Source organism: Cannabis sativa, chromosome 8, assembly GCF_029168945.1.
Source record: "Cannabis sativa cultivar Pink pepper isolate KNU-18-1 chromosome 8, ASM2916894v1, whole genome shotgun sequence".
Taxonomy (NCBI): Eukaryota; Viridiplantae; Streptophyta; class Magnoliopsida; order Rosales; family Cannabaceae; genus Cannabis; species Cannabis sativa.
In genome coordinates, this window is record NC_083608.1 from 44,629,646 (window position 1) to 44,644,145 (window position 14,500).

Here is a 14,500-nt window from a genome sequence, read left to right on the forward strand (position 1 = left end):
CAGTTCTTCGTACAAAACATCAACCAAACTTGAGTAGCTTAGGCTCGGATCAATGTCAATTGTCAAAGCGGCACTCCCTTTATAAATCCAATCTCTACCATCAAGCTCCCAAACACCATTATACATAACACACGCATTAACAGTTGAATCTGTCACAAACATTTAAAAAAACACAGTTATAATTTACAACAAAAATCTCACCGAAAAAAATCTTAATTAATCATTAATAACAAAACAATAATAATTAATTGATAATAAAATAATAATTAATAATTAATAAATAATAATAAAATAATTATTAATAAAAAAATGCAAAATAAAACTATAATTAATAATTCATAATAAAACAATAATTAATAATAAAAAATTTAAAAAAATAATAATAAAATATAATTAATAATTATTACTAAAACCATAAAAAATATAACAATAATTAATAAAACAATAATTAATAATAATTCATAATATAAAACAATTATTATTTAAAATAATAATTAATAATAAAAAATAATTATTAATTGATAATAAAATAATAATTATTAATAAAAGAAAAATTAATAACACAAATATTAATAAATCACTACAAAATAAATTAAGCATACAATAATAAACAATAAATAATCATAATTAATTAAATAAAAAAAAGAAAAAAAACTTGCAAGCAGGTCCGATTGGTCCGACCATCGGACCATGGAGGTGCATCGCACCATCCTTTAAAAAAATAAAAAAATTCAAAAAAAAATCCAAAAACCACTCGGTCCGATGTCGGACCCATATGGAGAAACATCGGCTCTGTGGTCAAAAAAAAATTAAAAAATCAAATTTCCCATAAAAAAAATAAAAAAAAAAACCAAAAGGGTCGGACCATCGGACCCACATGGTCCGACCATCGGACCCATCGGACCCACATAGCAAGCATCGGACTCAGGTCCAAAAAATACAAAAAAAATAAAAAAAAACCAATAGGGTCGGACCATCGGACCCACATGGTCCGACCATCGGACCCATCGGGCCCACAAAAAGAGCATCGGACCTGTGTCCAAAAAAAATAAAAAAATAAAAAAAATACCAAAAGGGTCGGACCATCGGACCCACATGGTCCGACCATCGGACCCATCGGGCCCACATAAAGAGCATCGGACCCAGGTCCAAAAAAATCAAAAAAAAATTAAAGAAATACAGAACGGGTCAGACCATCGGACCTACATGGTCCGACCATCGGACCCATCGGGCCGTCTTCCCTGCCATCAAATTTTTCAGCCCATCGGACCCCCATCGGCCAAAGACGGCCCGACGAAAAAATGCGAAAACCGTAACAAATCCAGATTTCACAAAAGAAACTTTATCGAAAAAACCAAATAACAAAGAATAATCTACAGATCAAGCATCAAAATAACATTCTAAACTAAATATAACAACAACAAACAAGATTGTTCAAACAAAAAAAAAAAATTACCCATAAGTTAGTGTATGCTCGTCCAAAAATGAGAGAAATTATGTGGTGAGCTTGTGGTGAGCCTTCTGCAGTGTGGTGCTAGTGTAGTGAGGATGAGAATAGAGGAGCAAAAATTGACTCCCTTTGTGTAGCTTCGGGCAGGTTAGAGAAAAGAAGAGAGAGGGAAAGAGAGAAGAAGTGATAGGGGGTGAAGGAAAAAAGAGAGGGTATTTTGGGTATAATAGAAAAAATGGTCATATATTTAAAATATGGGGTATTATGAGTTTTGAGGACAAATTTTAATTAAATGCAAGCATACAAATTCAAATTTCCCCTTTAAAATTTGTACTCCCAAATCTTTTGGACAATATTCCATGTCGCAAGTGGCAAAACGCCATTAATTTTAAATATTATTTAAAAAATAAAAAACAAAATTACACAAATCCCAAGGCCTTCACCACGTGTCGTCTCCTCGTACCATCTCCGCGTTAGTTCTGGAATCCAGCTCTCCGATATGTATGAGAGAGTCGCCGCTTTTCGAGGTTGGGACACGTGTCATAATTTTAATGATACACGTTAGTTTAGTGACACGTGTGCTTTTGAAACCTAATCTCATGACTGACTGGCTTTCGTGTCTCGCATAAATCCAAACCGATGAGGACACTTGTTTGGTGGTTTTCTCGAGATCCGTTTTAGCTTTTAGACGCGTGGCCGTACGGACTCTTCATATGACATCCACGTGTTCTATTTATACACGTTCCGGTTTTTGAACGATTAGGGTTAGTTTGGTAATTTCACTGTTTTCTAAGGTGAAAGGGCCAAAAAGCTAACTACGACGAAGACGAAGATTTTCATAGCTTTTTCTTCTCTCGTTAGGACTTTTTCTTTTTCTTTCTCTCATTCGTTCAGTTTCGTTTCTTTCCTTTTTCCTTTGTCGTTTTTATTTTTCTGGGAAAGTTTCTGCCGAGAAAGTGCGTGAAAATGTAGGATTTTTTTGTTTTTTTTTTTTTTTACTTTACCTTTGGCGTAAAAAAGATGCTAATTAGATTGGTTTTCAATGAACGATTTGGGACAAACGAGTTCCTGTTTTCGCCCTGTTGTTCTTGGGTTCTGAATAATCTGATTCCCGAGACTTGTATTTTTTTCCCTTTTCATTTTCCCGGGAAAAGTTGTTCCAACTACACTTCCTCGTGAAAAACTCATATCCGGGTTTCTTTGAATTTAGTTCTCCAGTGTCTTTTCAATGGCGCAAATAGAAGAGGGTCAAAACATAGCAAGTCAGCAACAACAGTACGTTTCCATTCCAATGAGCAATTTTTCTACAGATCTATTACAGAGACTCGTTTCAAAGAATCATTTTTCGGAAGAATCCCAAGACCCAAATAAGGATTCAGACGAGATTGAGCTAAGCCTTGGGCTTTCATTAAACGGTCGATTTGGGGTTGACCCAAAAGCCATAAACAAGCTCTCACTCAAACGCTCCTCTTCTATATCGGATTTCACACCAAAGCCTGCCGGAGTAGACGGCACGCACCGGCAAGTGACGCCGCCGGCGGGTTGTCCGGCCCCGCTTATGAGGACTTGCTCTCTTCCGATGGAGACAGAAGAAGAGTGGCGTAAGAGGAAGGAGTTGCAGATGTTGAGGAGGATGGAAGCAAAAAGAAAGCGTTCCGAAAAGCAGAGAATTTATAAGGCAACGAGAGATCGGAGCCGACCAACGACGGAGGAGAATGGCAGTGAGGAAGATAGGAAAGGCGTAAATAGGGTAACTCAAAACCAAGAACAGAGCTTGAAGAATGAGGATGAGTTATCATCCTCCATGGCGATTCCAGCTTGGGTTGGTAGAGGCAAAACTAGTGGTGATAACATCAATGGCGTTGTTGTCAATGGAGACTTGGATGGGCCTAAGCTTCCAGTTCAACCATCATTTCAAGGGTCAGGTGGTTCTCACGGGAGTGGCTCTTCAGGGATTAGTGAATCAACTAGTCTCTCTGGTCAAGGTAATCCAATCTTCAAATAACAATGAACAAACTTTAATTTTGATTTAGTTCATAAATGTTTTCAATAAATTAACAACAAGTTATATACCACAGGAGGAAAGAACAAATGCCCAGAAGTTGTGAGCTCTGCTGCTGCTACTGCTGTGCAGCCCCTCCCGGAGAAGGAGCAGAAACCACCTCCGGTAGCGGCTGCAGCGGCAATCCCTCGGCCAAAGCCAAGTAGTCAAACCAGTAATAATAATGGAGGTAAAGAAATGGGGAGGAATGTAATGGAGGATATGCCTTGTGTGTCTACAACAGGAGTTGGACCCAATGGGAAAAGAATAGAGGGGTTTCTATATAGATATAGCAAAGGTGAAGAAGTGAGAATTGTGTGTGTTTGCCATGGGAGCTTTTTGTCACCAGCTGAGTTTGTTAAACATGCTGGTGGTGGTGGTGATACTGATCAACCTCTAAAGCATATAGTTGTTAATCCTACTTCCTTTTTGTAGCACAAGTTTTCATTGTTCAATTTAAACACTAATTATCATTATTATTATTAATTTTTTTTTTTTATGGATGAACTGAGCAAGCAAGCATTGAATATTCAAACTTAAATTTGTAAAACATAAAATGAAATGAAAAGCCACATTGTTTTCTCAGATGCAAAACCAAATCTGTTTGTGTGATAAATTTTGTTGGAGAAGGAAAGTTAGCTACCAAATCTGAGATTAATTGCTTCTTTGTCTCTTTGATATCACCAATAGACAGGATTATTAATCTCTTTAATTTTTTTTCTCTACCCCATGAAGACACTTTATATAACATGCTATATTATAATTTAAAGACCCTTTGATCTGTGGCTTCAGAAGAATAAATGCAGCTGTTGTGGTCGTTAAAGAAACAGGGTTCACACTAATTCTTTTTCATTATTATTTATTTATTTTGAAAATGGGGTTAAGATATTTTTTGGCAAGGGTTAAGACTAGTTATTTATTTAAGGGGTTAAGACTAGTTATTTATATAACGTCAAACTTAAGACAGGTCCCACAACGACAAATAATCAAGGCTCAAATTCCCTGTTCTATCTTCCAAGAGAAATGCTAAAACACATTCTCTCATAGGTGTTATATTGCAAATGTAATTAAATATTAAGTCAAGAATATTACAAACTAATTAGGGATAATTACATAGGCATTATTTTTTTGTAAAAAAATTATATTCTTACGTTTTAATTTTTTTTTATATTTTTATGATTTTTTATAGAAACAAAAAATAATGTACAGATAACAAAAAATTAACAACAAATTAATAAGAGTACAACATAAAAAGATCAGATAAAATCATAAAAATGTAAAATTTCGTAAAATCATATTTTTGTAATTTTTTGGTTGTTTTTATGTATTTGTAAAATAATCCTCATTTAAGAGAATTTTCAAAAATATTTTTTATATATATCTTATTCATAATTTTACGATCTAATACTTATATTTACAAAAATATGCTTTTGAAATTACAAAATACATTTTGTTTATTAAAAAGTAAAAACACAGCTCAAAAAAACAAGAAATTAACATCAGAATAACTATAAAAAAATTTAAAACAATTAAAAAAATAACTTCATAACAACTATAAATTAACTATAAATTAATTATAATAACAGTCAAAAAATAATTTATTATTTTTATTTAAGATGTATTTTTTAGTAAATAAAAAAATTTAAAACGTAAAACATAAATCTTTTTTTCGTGTTGACATATTTTTGTAATTTTTTTAATATTTAGTCTATTGTGTATTTTTTTTTTATAATTTAATATTATAACTTTATTATGTAATATCGTTAATTAATTATAAGACAATATTTTTAAATAGTACTATATACTATTAGTGTCTAATAACAATCTTCCTTAAAATATAAGCTAAACTAAACAAGAGAAATGCTAAGCACATTCTCTATCTATCTCACTTTTTTTTTTTTTTTTTTTTTGCGCTTCTTCTTTAAATTGATGACAAATGTTATTTATTGTTGAATATATTGGCCATGTTCGAACACAATAGTAAAAGAAAAATAGAGCAAGAAAAAATAGCAGATTAAAGAAGAAGAAAGACAGAAAGGAAGTATAGGACGATTGGTGAAACAAAGAGCAATCTTATTAATTAAGGGTAATTAGGGCCGACCCTAAGTTAAGGTGGGCTAGGCCCGCGCCTAGGACCCACTCAATTTAGGAGCCCAAATAAAAAAGATACATTTTAAAAAATATATATATAAAAATATATATTATTTTTAATAATTTTTAAAAATACTATTTATCTTTATAATTAGGGTCCATTTTTTTTTTTATTTATGGCCCATTTTAACTCAAGGCCGACCCTAAGAGTAATCTTACATGGTATTTATAGCTACAGATTACAAGGCTAGCTAGAGTTAGTTAGAAGAGAGTTTGTTACAAAATAGTGAATAACGAACCTAACAAACTAACTGTTACTAACTAACAATATACCCTTAACACGATCCCTTAAGGTTACAATTCGAGTCATCTGTGGCAGCAGTAAGATCTTGAATTGTAAGTTTGGATCGAAACAGGGAAAATCTTTGACAGGAGATTACCTTTGTAAGACCATCAGTGAGTTGATCAATAGCTAGAACATGCTTGATATGGACAATTTGTTGGAGAACTTTTTCTCTCATTAAGTATACGAAGAACTGGATTAGCTGTGAGGAGGATAGTGCTAAGATTATCACATCAAACAGCAGGTGGCTTTGGAAGCTGTATACGAAGTTCTGTAAAGAGAGAGTGAATTCATGTGAGTTCAGTTACAGTACTTGCCAAACTTCGATATGCAGCTTTACTACTTGAACGAGAGATTGTGCGTTGCTTTTTTGCACTGCCAAGCCACAAGATTATCACCAAGAAAGATGGTGAAGCCAGATGTAGATCGGCGGTCATCAGGATCTGTGGCCCAATCTACATCACAGAAGACAACAATTTCGAGATTAGTAGGCCTTTTCAGATGTATATCATGAGAGATTGTGCCACTGAGGTATCTCAAAAATTCATTTCACAACTAACCAGTGAGTGAGCAGGGAATTATGCATGAACCAATAGACCTTATTAATACTGAAAGAAAGCTCAGGTGTAATGGGCCCCTACAATTGATTGATAAGTTGAGAATCATTCATGGGTTCACTGCCATAGGCTAAGAGACAAAGGCTACTGGTCATAAATAGATGTGTTTTCACCCAATTTTTATTGAAATATTTTTGGTTGATTGTCATTAATAGATGTAATTTGACGCACACTCATTCGGGGTGGAAGTCTAGTTTCCTTCACAGTGTTTTGATACTTTATTGCTGGCAACTTATAGGTCATTTAATTGAAAGTGTTAAGATTTTTATCTTTTTTAATATAAATGGCTTGGTTAGCCTATGTTGATTCTGCTTAATGAGCAGTATTTACAAGTAATGAACTATATCCGGTTTATCTATGAAATTGTCATTTTTTTTTTCCTTCGATTAAAATCCTGGTCTGCCACCACTGAGTATAGATATCTGACTAAGAGAAGCTCAAAAGCTAGCATTGATTACAATACAGTAAATTATAAAAATGAATAATATTTTCTATGGTAACAAATTTTAGATTGCATATATGGACGGAGAGTTGAAATATATACTAATCATGAAAAGAGTGGAGGATTGATTCTTGAAAAAGAAAAAACTTCACATTTGGGCCACATGTACGAGCCAGAAGCAATGTTCAACACGAAGTTATCATCATAAGTGCATGAGTGCCCTGATTCAAGTAGAAAGGTGTATTAATCATCACACCTTAGCATAGAACCATGGTACTTATTTTTTATCTCCATTACTCAACGAATGAAGATTGGGAACTTACTGTGTATATCTTTTGACACTGCAAAACTCCTTTCAATCATCAACAATCAAATTTTACAACAGTCTACAATGGTTTTATAGCCACCATGTCACACTGAACCTGAATAGCCTCTTCGCTGTTATGGCCTCTGTGATTGTTGTTGCAAAATTCCATCTAGCTTCATCAAAATAAATAGGCTAATAAAGAATTTTACCCGTGAACTTTGACATGTACTAAATTATGCCCTTTGAACTTTTTAGACCGTTAAAAATTCTCTTAAACTATTGAAATTGTTAGATGTAAGGATTTTGTCTAATTTCATTTAATTTTACTATTTCAGTGATTATTTATGTACTAAACCATGCTCTCCAAACTTTGATATCTACTAAATAATATCCCTCAAATTTTGACATTTATTAAATCGCCCCTTGAACTTTTATCCATGTTAGATTTTTTTTACTAAAATTAAATTCAACAATCTCAATAGTTCAAAAAACATTTTTAACGACTTTAAAAATTAGGGGGCATGATTTAAAATTCAAGGAATAAAAATCCAAATTAGACAAATAAATATCTGATTACAGATTGTCAAACAAAATTGAAGAACTCACTATTAGTAGCAGACTGCAATAATTAAGAGAAGTCTACAACCTCGGCCACGAACAGATTCTACAATTGTTTTGCTTACCATATTTTTTCTGTTTATTATGCTTTTACAGTAGATGATTAAGTCAATTTTGGGTGCAGGGTCGAGGAGCCATGGTTCTTTAAATTTAATCCTGGAAACACCTACCAATTTTTGAAAAGTGGTGAGTATATCAATGATTGTTTATAAACCTTCCAATCCATGCTAGAAACAACAAATAAGAGTTCTAACAAAACATATCGCTCACCTTTGAAACCACAGATTTTTTGTGCTTAATGTTTATAAAGAGAGCCAATTAGTTATTGCCTCTTCAATGGCACCTCTAGAAACAAATAAAACACCCTGTGAAACAGTACAAACGTCCACTTTGACTGTTTAACTACACAAACGGTTTTGACTTGGTAGTTACCTCGCGTAATATAAACGCTTATTTTGATGTAATTAAATTTATCACCAAAAAAAAATATAAAAATAAAAATATTTATATATTATTGAAATCATCAAGCAATAAAAAAATTATTACACATAAAAATATATCTTCATGCTGCGGTTAAACATGATTATATTTTGAAAGTTTATTTCGACTTTTACCTCTTAAATTTTTACATATACTAAATCATATCCTCTGAACTTTTTATGTTGTTAAAAATTCTGTCTAAACTATTGAAATTGTTAGATTTGAAAACTTTTGTTTAATTTTACTAAAAAATGTCTAATGCAAATAAAAATATAAAGATACAACTTTGAACATGTGAAAGTTTAAGAAAAATAATTTAGTATATATTAAAATTCGGGAACATAGTTTAGAATATAGACAATCGTCACATTAGTAAAATTAAATAAAATTAGACACAAGTCCTTAAATCTAACAAATTCAATAGTTTGAAATGGATTTTTAACAACTTGAAAAATTCAAGAAAATACATGCAAAATTAAAGGGATAAACATTCTCATTAGCCTATTTTGAAATATAGATTAAGCCAAGTTCTTGGACTAATTTAAGATAAACAAGTAAACAACTGTCTTTTAACTGTACTAAAAAGAAAGCATAGAGAAATGAAAATCAACCGAGCTTACACGTATTTATTGGAATCTTCTGGTTTTGAGAAATAGAAGAAGCATTTAATATGACAGACAGTTAAGAGAATAGAGCACAAAATCTTTCTAATATTCATTCCTGAAATCAAGCATCACAAAAGAGACATAATCCGATCATGAACTTCGAACTATGCTCTTCAAGAAAATATGTCTACTCTACGGTTTTATTTCACAACAAATAAAACTGATATACACGTATAAGACGAGGAAACAAATATCTGAGGAAACAAATATCTGCACTCTTCTGCAGATTTAAAAGGCAGAGACCCTAATCAAGGGACAGCATCCAAAAAAAAAATGTGGGAAAGAAGCCTATATTACAATGTACAAGTGGGAATTAACTACACAATTCAGAACTATACCTAATGGGCAAAAAGCACAAATTACATTGGGGCTCTTAATCTTCTAGTCTTCTAAAAGTTACTAAGTCAATTACCAGCCGACTGGCTAACCTACCTAACATTATGGGGGTTGAAGTTGCTTTAAACGCCGCACAACTTGCCTCGTTGTAGGCCTGGTAGAGAGAGAGTCAACCGTACATACAACCGCCAAATGTAAAACTTCAACCAAATCATCATGTGGACCTGTATCCCATAACCCTGCAGTAAAGAACTCCTTGGCCCGGCCCTGCCGAAGGAGCATGCAAGCCCACTGTACAATATTGAAGCCATTGCCAAATGAAGAAAATGAAGGGTCCAGAGCTTTTTTGTCTGAAAGCAACTCTAGAAGAACCACACCATAACTATACACATCGGCCTTATCTGAAACACGGCATGTCATTGCATATTCTGGAGCCACATATCCAAAAGTTCCAGCCACACCAGTGGTAGCATGGGTTTCAGAGGTGCCCAGAAGTCTGGCCAAACCAAAGTCAGATAGATACGCATTGAACTCATCGTCGAGCAAGATATTGCTTGGCTTGACATCACGATGCAGGACTCGAGGCACACATTGATCATGTAGGTAGGCAAGAGCTCGAGCTATGTCCAGAGCAATCTTGTAAAGTATTCTCCACTCAACCGCCCTTGTGGACCTTTCCTGGATGAACTTTTCCAAATTGCCACCAGGTAAGTAGTTATAGATGAGAAACATCTCAGTTTCGCTGGCGTGGTAACCGATTAGGGTGACAAGATTTGGATGGCGGAGTCTTCCAAGGGTTTTGATTTCAGCATGGAACTGCTGAAATCCTTGGAACCTTCCAACTGCAAGCCGTTTTATTGCCACCAAAACTCCAGGTGCGATCTCTGCTTTGTAGGTTGCACCAAAACCTCCATTCCCAATGCAGTTACTTGCATTAAAATTCCCAGTAGCCCGCACCACAGCTTCGAAGGTCAATGGAACATTAAAGTCTGTGAAAACTGTTACTTCCTTCCTGGTAGACCCTCGAACTTTAGACTTAGAATTCCACTTGCGGGTATATATGAATAATATAATTAGAGATATAAGCACTGAGACTATGGCTGATGCAGATGCTACGGATGCAATCTCAATTGAATTAAGACCACCATTTGCACTGCTATGGGTTGGAACTCCAGAAGGTGAAGCAGCATATGGTTCTGAATCGCCACCTCTTCCCTGAGCATTTGAAGATGATTCTGTCAGAGTGTACATGCGACATGACCGTATAAATGGGTTTCCAATAGCACTATTACATTTCATCAAGTTACTATTAGATGGCAGTGACCCAGACAAGTTATTGAATGACACATTAAAGACAGAGAGAGTCGTCACATTTGCCAATCCAGAAGGAATCTGGCCCGAAAGTCTATTTTTGTCCAGCAGAAGAACACTGAGGCCTTTCAGGTTGACAAGATCTCTTGGAATCTCACCTGTGAGGGAATTTGAAGAAAGATCCAGCACTTCCAAAGACTGTAATTGGCCGAAACCCGAAGGAATTGAGCCAGACAGATTATTACCAGCCAGAGAGAGATACTTCATAACCTTTAGCTGGTCAAGACTCACCGGAATCTCATCTTGCAACAAGTTCCAACTCAAGTTAAGGGCAAGAAGAGAAGACAAGTCGCCAATACTAAGGGGAATAGGCCCAGCTATCTGATTTCCAGATGCATCCAGGAACTGAAGAGATCTACACATTTTTCCAATTTCAGCAGGAATTGGACCAGATAATCTGTTGTAGCTGATGTTAACAAATAGAGCATCTAACCCTTCACACTTGTAAAACAAACTACCTGGAAATGCTCCAGTGAACTTGTTTTCTCCAGCAAGAAATGCGTAAACAATTTGCTTCCCTAATCTTTCAGGTGCAATTGGCATGGAAGGCAAAATGCCAGTAAAATTATTTTGCCCAAAGTTGTGAATTATTACATGCCTGCCATCTTCTTTATACAATTGCAAGATGTTCCCATCTTGAGCTTTAGATGAAAACAAAGCTTGATAAGGTGACGATGGATTGTCAAGATTAAAGAATAATTCATTCAACGTAGGAATGGGAGTGCAACTGCTGCTATGAAACGCAGGAATAGAGCCAGACAACATATTCCCGCTGATATCAAACAGAGTCATACAAGGAACTAGGAGACTGCCAATAAACTTGCCTGTAAGCTTGTTAGAGCTTATGTCAAGATAGTGCAACTTCTTGCAGTGACCAAGTACAGCAGGAATTTCCCCCGTGAAAAAATTCTGAGCTAAATTGATCATTTCCAAATTGGCACAAGAACCCCAGTTGCTTGGAAAGCCACCTTCCAAAGTTGCCCTCGGTGCCCAAATTATCCTCAGCTTAGGAAGGGCGGTAATTCCCTCCGGGATTGCACCTTGAAAGTAATTGAAGTCGTCGTACATTTGCTCCAATGATGAGTTATCTTCCGTATAGTTTATCTTTGAAAGCGGATTAAACCGATTAGATAGCACAAGGACTGATAATTCCATACAATTTTCGAGCTGATGTGGTATTGCACCACTGAGGCTATTTCTTGAAACATCCAATACTTGAAGCTTCCGAAGCCGACCAAGTTCAGCAGGAATACTCTCTAGCAGCATATTAGTATACAGCAAGAGAGTTCGCAGCTCCCCACAATTGCCCAAAGTGGAAGGAATACCATCAATCAAGAAATTACCGGACAAATCCAGATGCTCAAGCTTCCCACAATTCTCCCCAATCTCACTCGGAATACGACCACTAAGCCGATTATACGACAAGTAAACCCCCCTCAGCCTTCCAACAAACGCCGGTATGGTCCCATTCACACGATTCCCTGATAAATTCAATATCTCTAAACTCTTACAATTCGACAGTGAGCTCGGAATGTCCCCCTCAATCCTGTTGAAACCGAGATTAAGAACCCTTAAATTCTTATTGAATTGAATTGGCAGCTTCCCATTTATTGAATTTCCCTCTAGATCAAGAACCTCCAGCTTATCCATACCCCAAATCGCACCAGGAATTTCGCCGTTAAGATCATTAAAAGGTAGTGATAGAATCCTAAGCTCAGTGAGCTTCCCAATCACAGGGCTCAACTTCCCAACCAATTTTCCTCTACTACCTAAACAATCCCGTCTGATGCCAAACCCATACAGAGGAAACTTAGCAAAATCAAAACATGAAGAAGGTTGCGAATTACCTCCGGTGCCACTGCCAGTCCCAGTAATGTTGAGAGAAACCACGCGAGAATTAGAGTCACACGAAACTCCGAACCACAAACAATGGTCCGAACCGATGGAATTCCAGTTCGAGAGCAGTCCTGCCGTGTCAGAAACTGAATTCTTGAGCTGGAGCAGAACCAGTTTGTCAGAACCGGCGGCGGCAAAGACGACGACGACGCCATTGGAGAAGACCCACAAAAGCAAAAGGAGCTTCAGTAAGGGCACTGGAAGAGAAGCTAGTCTGATCAGTGAAGAAAAGGAGGATGAGAATGAATAAGAAGAACAACCCATACCCTGAGAAACCCTTTAAAGGGTCTTCAAAACCCAATGAATCAACAAACCCCACCCTTCTCTGTTTGAGTTGCAGAGGAACAAAGAAAGAAAGAAAAAAAAAAAAGTTAAAAAGGTTTTTCAAAAACCCTAACCCTAATTTTGGTCCTGAAAGTGAAGGGTAGAGAGAGAGGACTCCACTGTGTTCTTTCGAGACCAAAACGCGTTTTTCTCTCTCTTTTTTCCTCTTCATTCTTCTTCTTCCTCTTCTTTTTTTCTTTTTTAAATTTTTGAGCTTTCATTTCTTTTACTTTAAATAATAAATAAATAAATATTAAAAGTTACGTCAAAAAAATAAATAAATATTAAAATCTTGTCGTTTACTGAGGTGCATAATTGGGCCCACTGAACATACTATGGGCCACAGTTTAGAGTGGGCCCCACTGCTGGTCAATAAATGCATCAACCCGTCAATTTAACGGTAGCTTTTTTTTCGTTTTTTTTTTAACAATCTTCTCTTCTTCTTCTTTGACACTCTCTTTGGTAATGGAAGATAAGGATGGGAGAGGAATAGAAATCCATGAATTTTTATTTAAATTTTTAGATCCATCTTTTTTATATAATATAATATATATAAATATAAGGTATTTTCTAAATAATTCAAATCGAGGTAATTGGATGTCCGACTCATACTTATATAACATGATCGATAAATAAAAGTACTCATTACATAAAATATTTTTTAGAATACTTGATAACTCTAACACACTAAACCACTTGAGGCTAGCTCAAATGGTCATAAGAGGGTGCGTGTGTTGGAGATCTTGAGTTCGAGTGTCAAGTTATGCATTGTAATATATAAACGCTTAATTCTAAAAAAGATAACTCTAACACACTATAAAAATTGTGAGCATGCCCATTTGTACAATAAAATTACAAGATTTATTAATACTTAAGAATTTTCATTCCAAAAACATGTCAGAAATCCTATTAGAATGAGTACAAAAGTTAAAAAAAATTCATCTATTAATTAAGCCATTTAGAACTTTAATAGTATTTTAGGAGTTACTCTCAACAATTACAAAAACATTTTCTTCTTTAACTATTGTTTTTAGAGCCAAAAAACAAGTTGTTGTTTCACCATCATTACAACAAATTTGATCAAGAGTCACGAAATTATTAGCAACAGAAAAAAAAAAAAAAAAATCACCGCTAATAGTAGGGGTATAAGTAGCGAAAATTAATATTTTATGATTTTTTTTTTTTTAAAAAAAAAAACTATTAGGCTCCGTCACTATTACCCATGGCTAATAATTACGCAAAAAAATTTCCACTCAATCCATTTTCCATTTGATTTTTATTAGCAGCGAATCCTACTGCTAATAATCTTATATATACTTCCAGAACTGCTTAGTCGCCATTTTCCTTTTTTTCTCTTTCTCTCCTTCTTCTCCTTTTCTCTCATTTCTTCCTCTTCTTCTCTCCTTTCCTATTTTCCGCTCAGCCTTGAACCTTCTGCTTCCGTCCGCTCTCTCGACTCCTTTCTTAGCCCATCGGTATCATATATATTATATATATTTATGTTATATATAAATTTTAT

At 35.0% G+C, this 14,500-nt stretch overlaps 2 protein-coding genes across 2 annotated transcripts; one reads left to right on the forward strand and one right to left on the reverse strand.

Annotated features, from left to right (window-relative positions):
* Positions 1-2,212: 2,212 nt before the first annotated feature.
* On the forward strand, positions 2,213-4,085 carry LOC115699629 (ninja-family protein AFP3). The gene is made up of 2 exons (XM_030627132.2): positions 2,213-3,435; positions 3,529-4,085. Exons 1-2 carry the CDS (start codon positions 2,679-2,681, stop codon positions 3,924-3,926), a joined length of 1,155 nt encoding a protein of 384 aa, XP_030482992.2. The 5' UTR covers positions 2,213-2,678; the 3' UTR covers positions 3,927-4,085.
* Positions 4,086-9,079: 4,994 nt separating this feature from the next.
* On the reverse strand, positions 9,080-13,209 carry LOC115699253 (LRR receptor-like serine/threonine-protein kinase RPK2). Its single transcript, XM_030626567.2, has one exon. The coding sequence runs from the start codon at positions 12,919-12,921 to the stop codon at positions 9,493-9,495; it is 3,429 nt and encodes a 1,142-aa protein (XP_030482427.2). The 5' UTR covers positions 12,922-13,209; the 3' UTR covers positions 9,080-9,492.
* Positions 13,210-14,500: the final 1,291 nt, after the last annotated feature.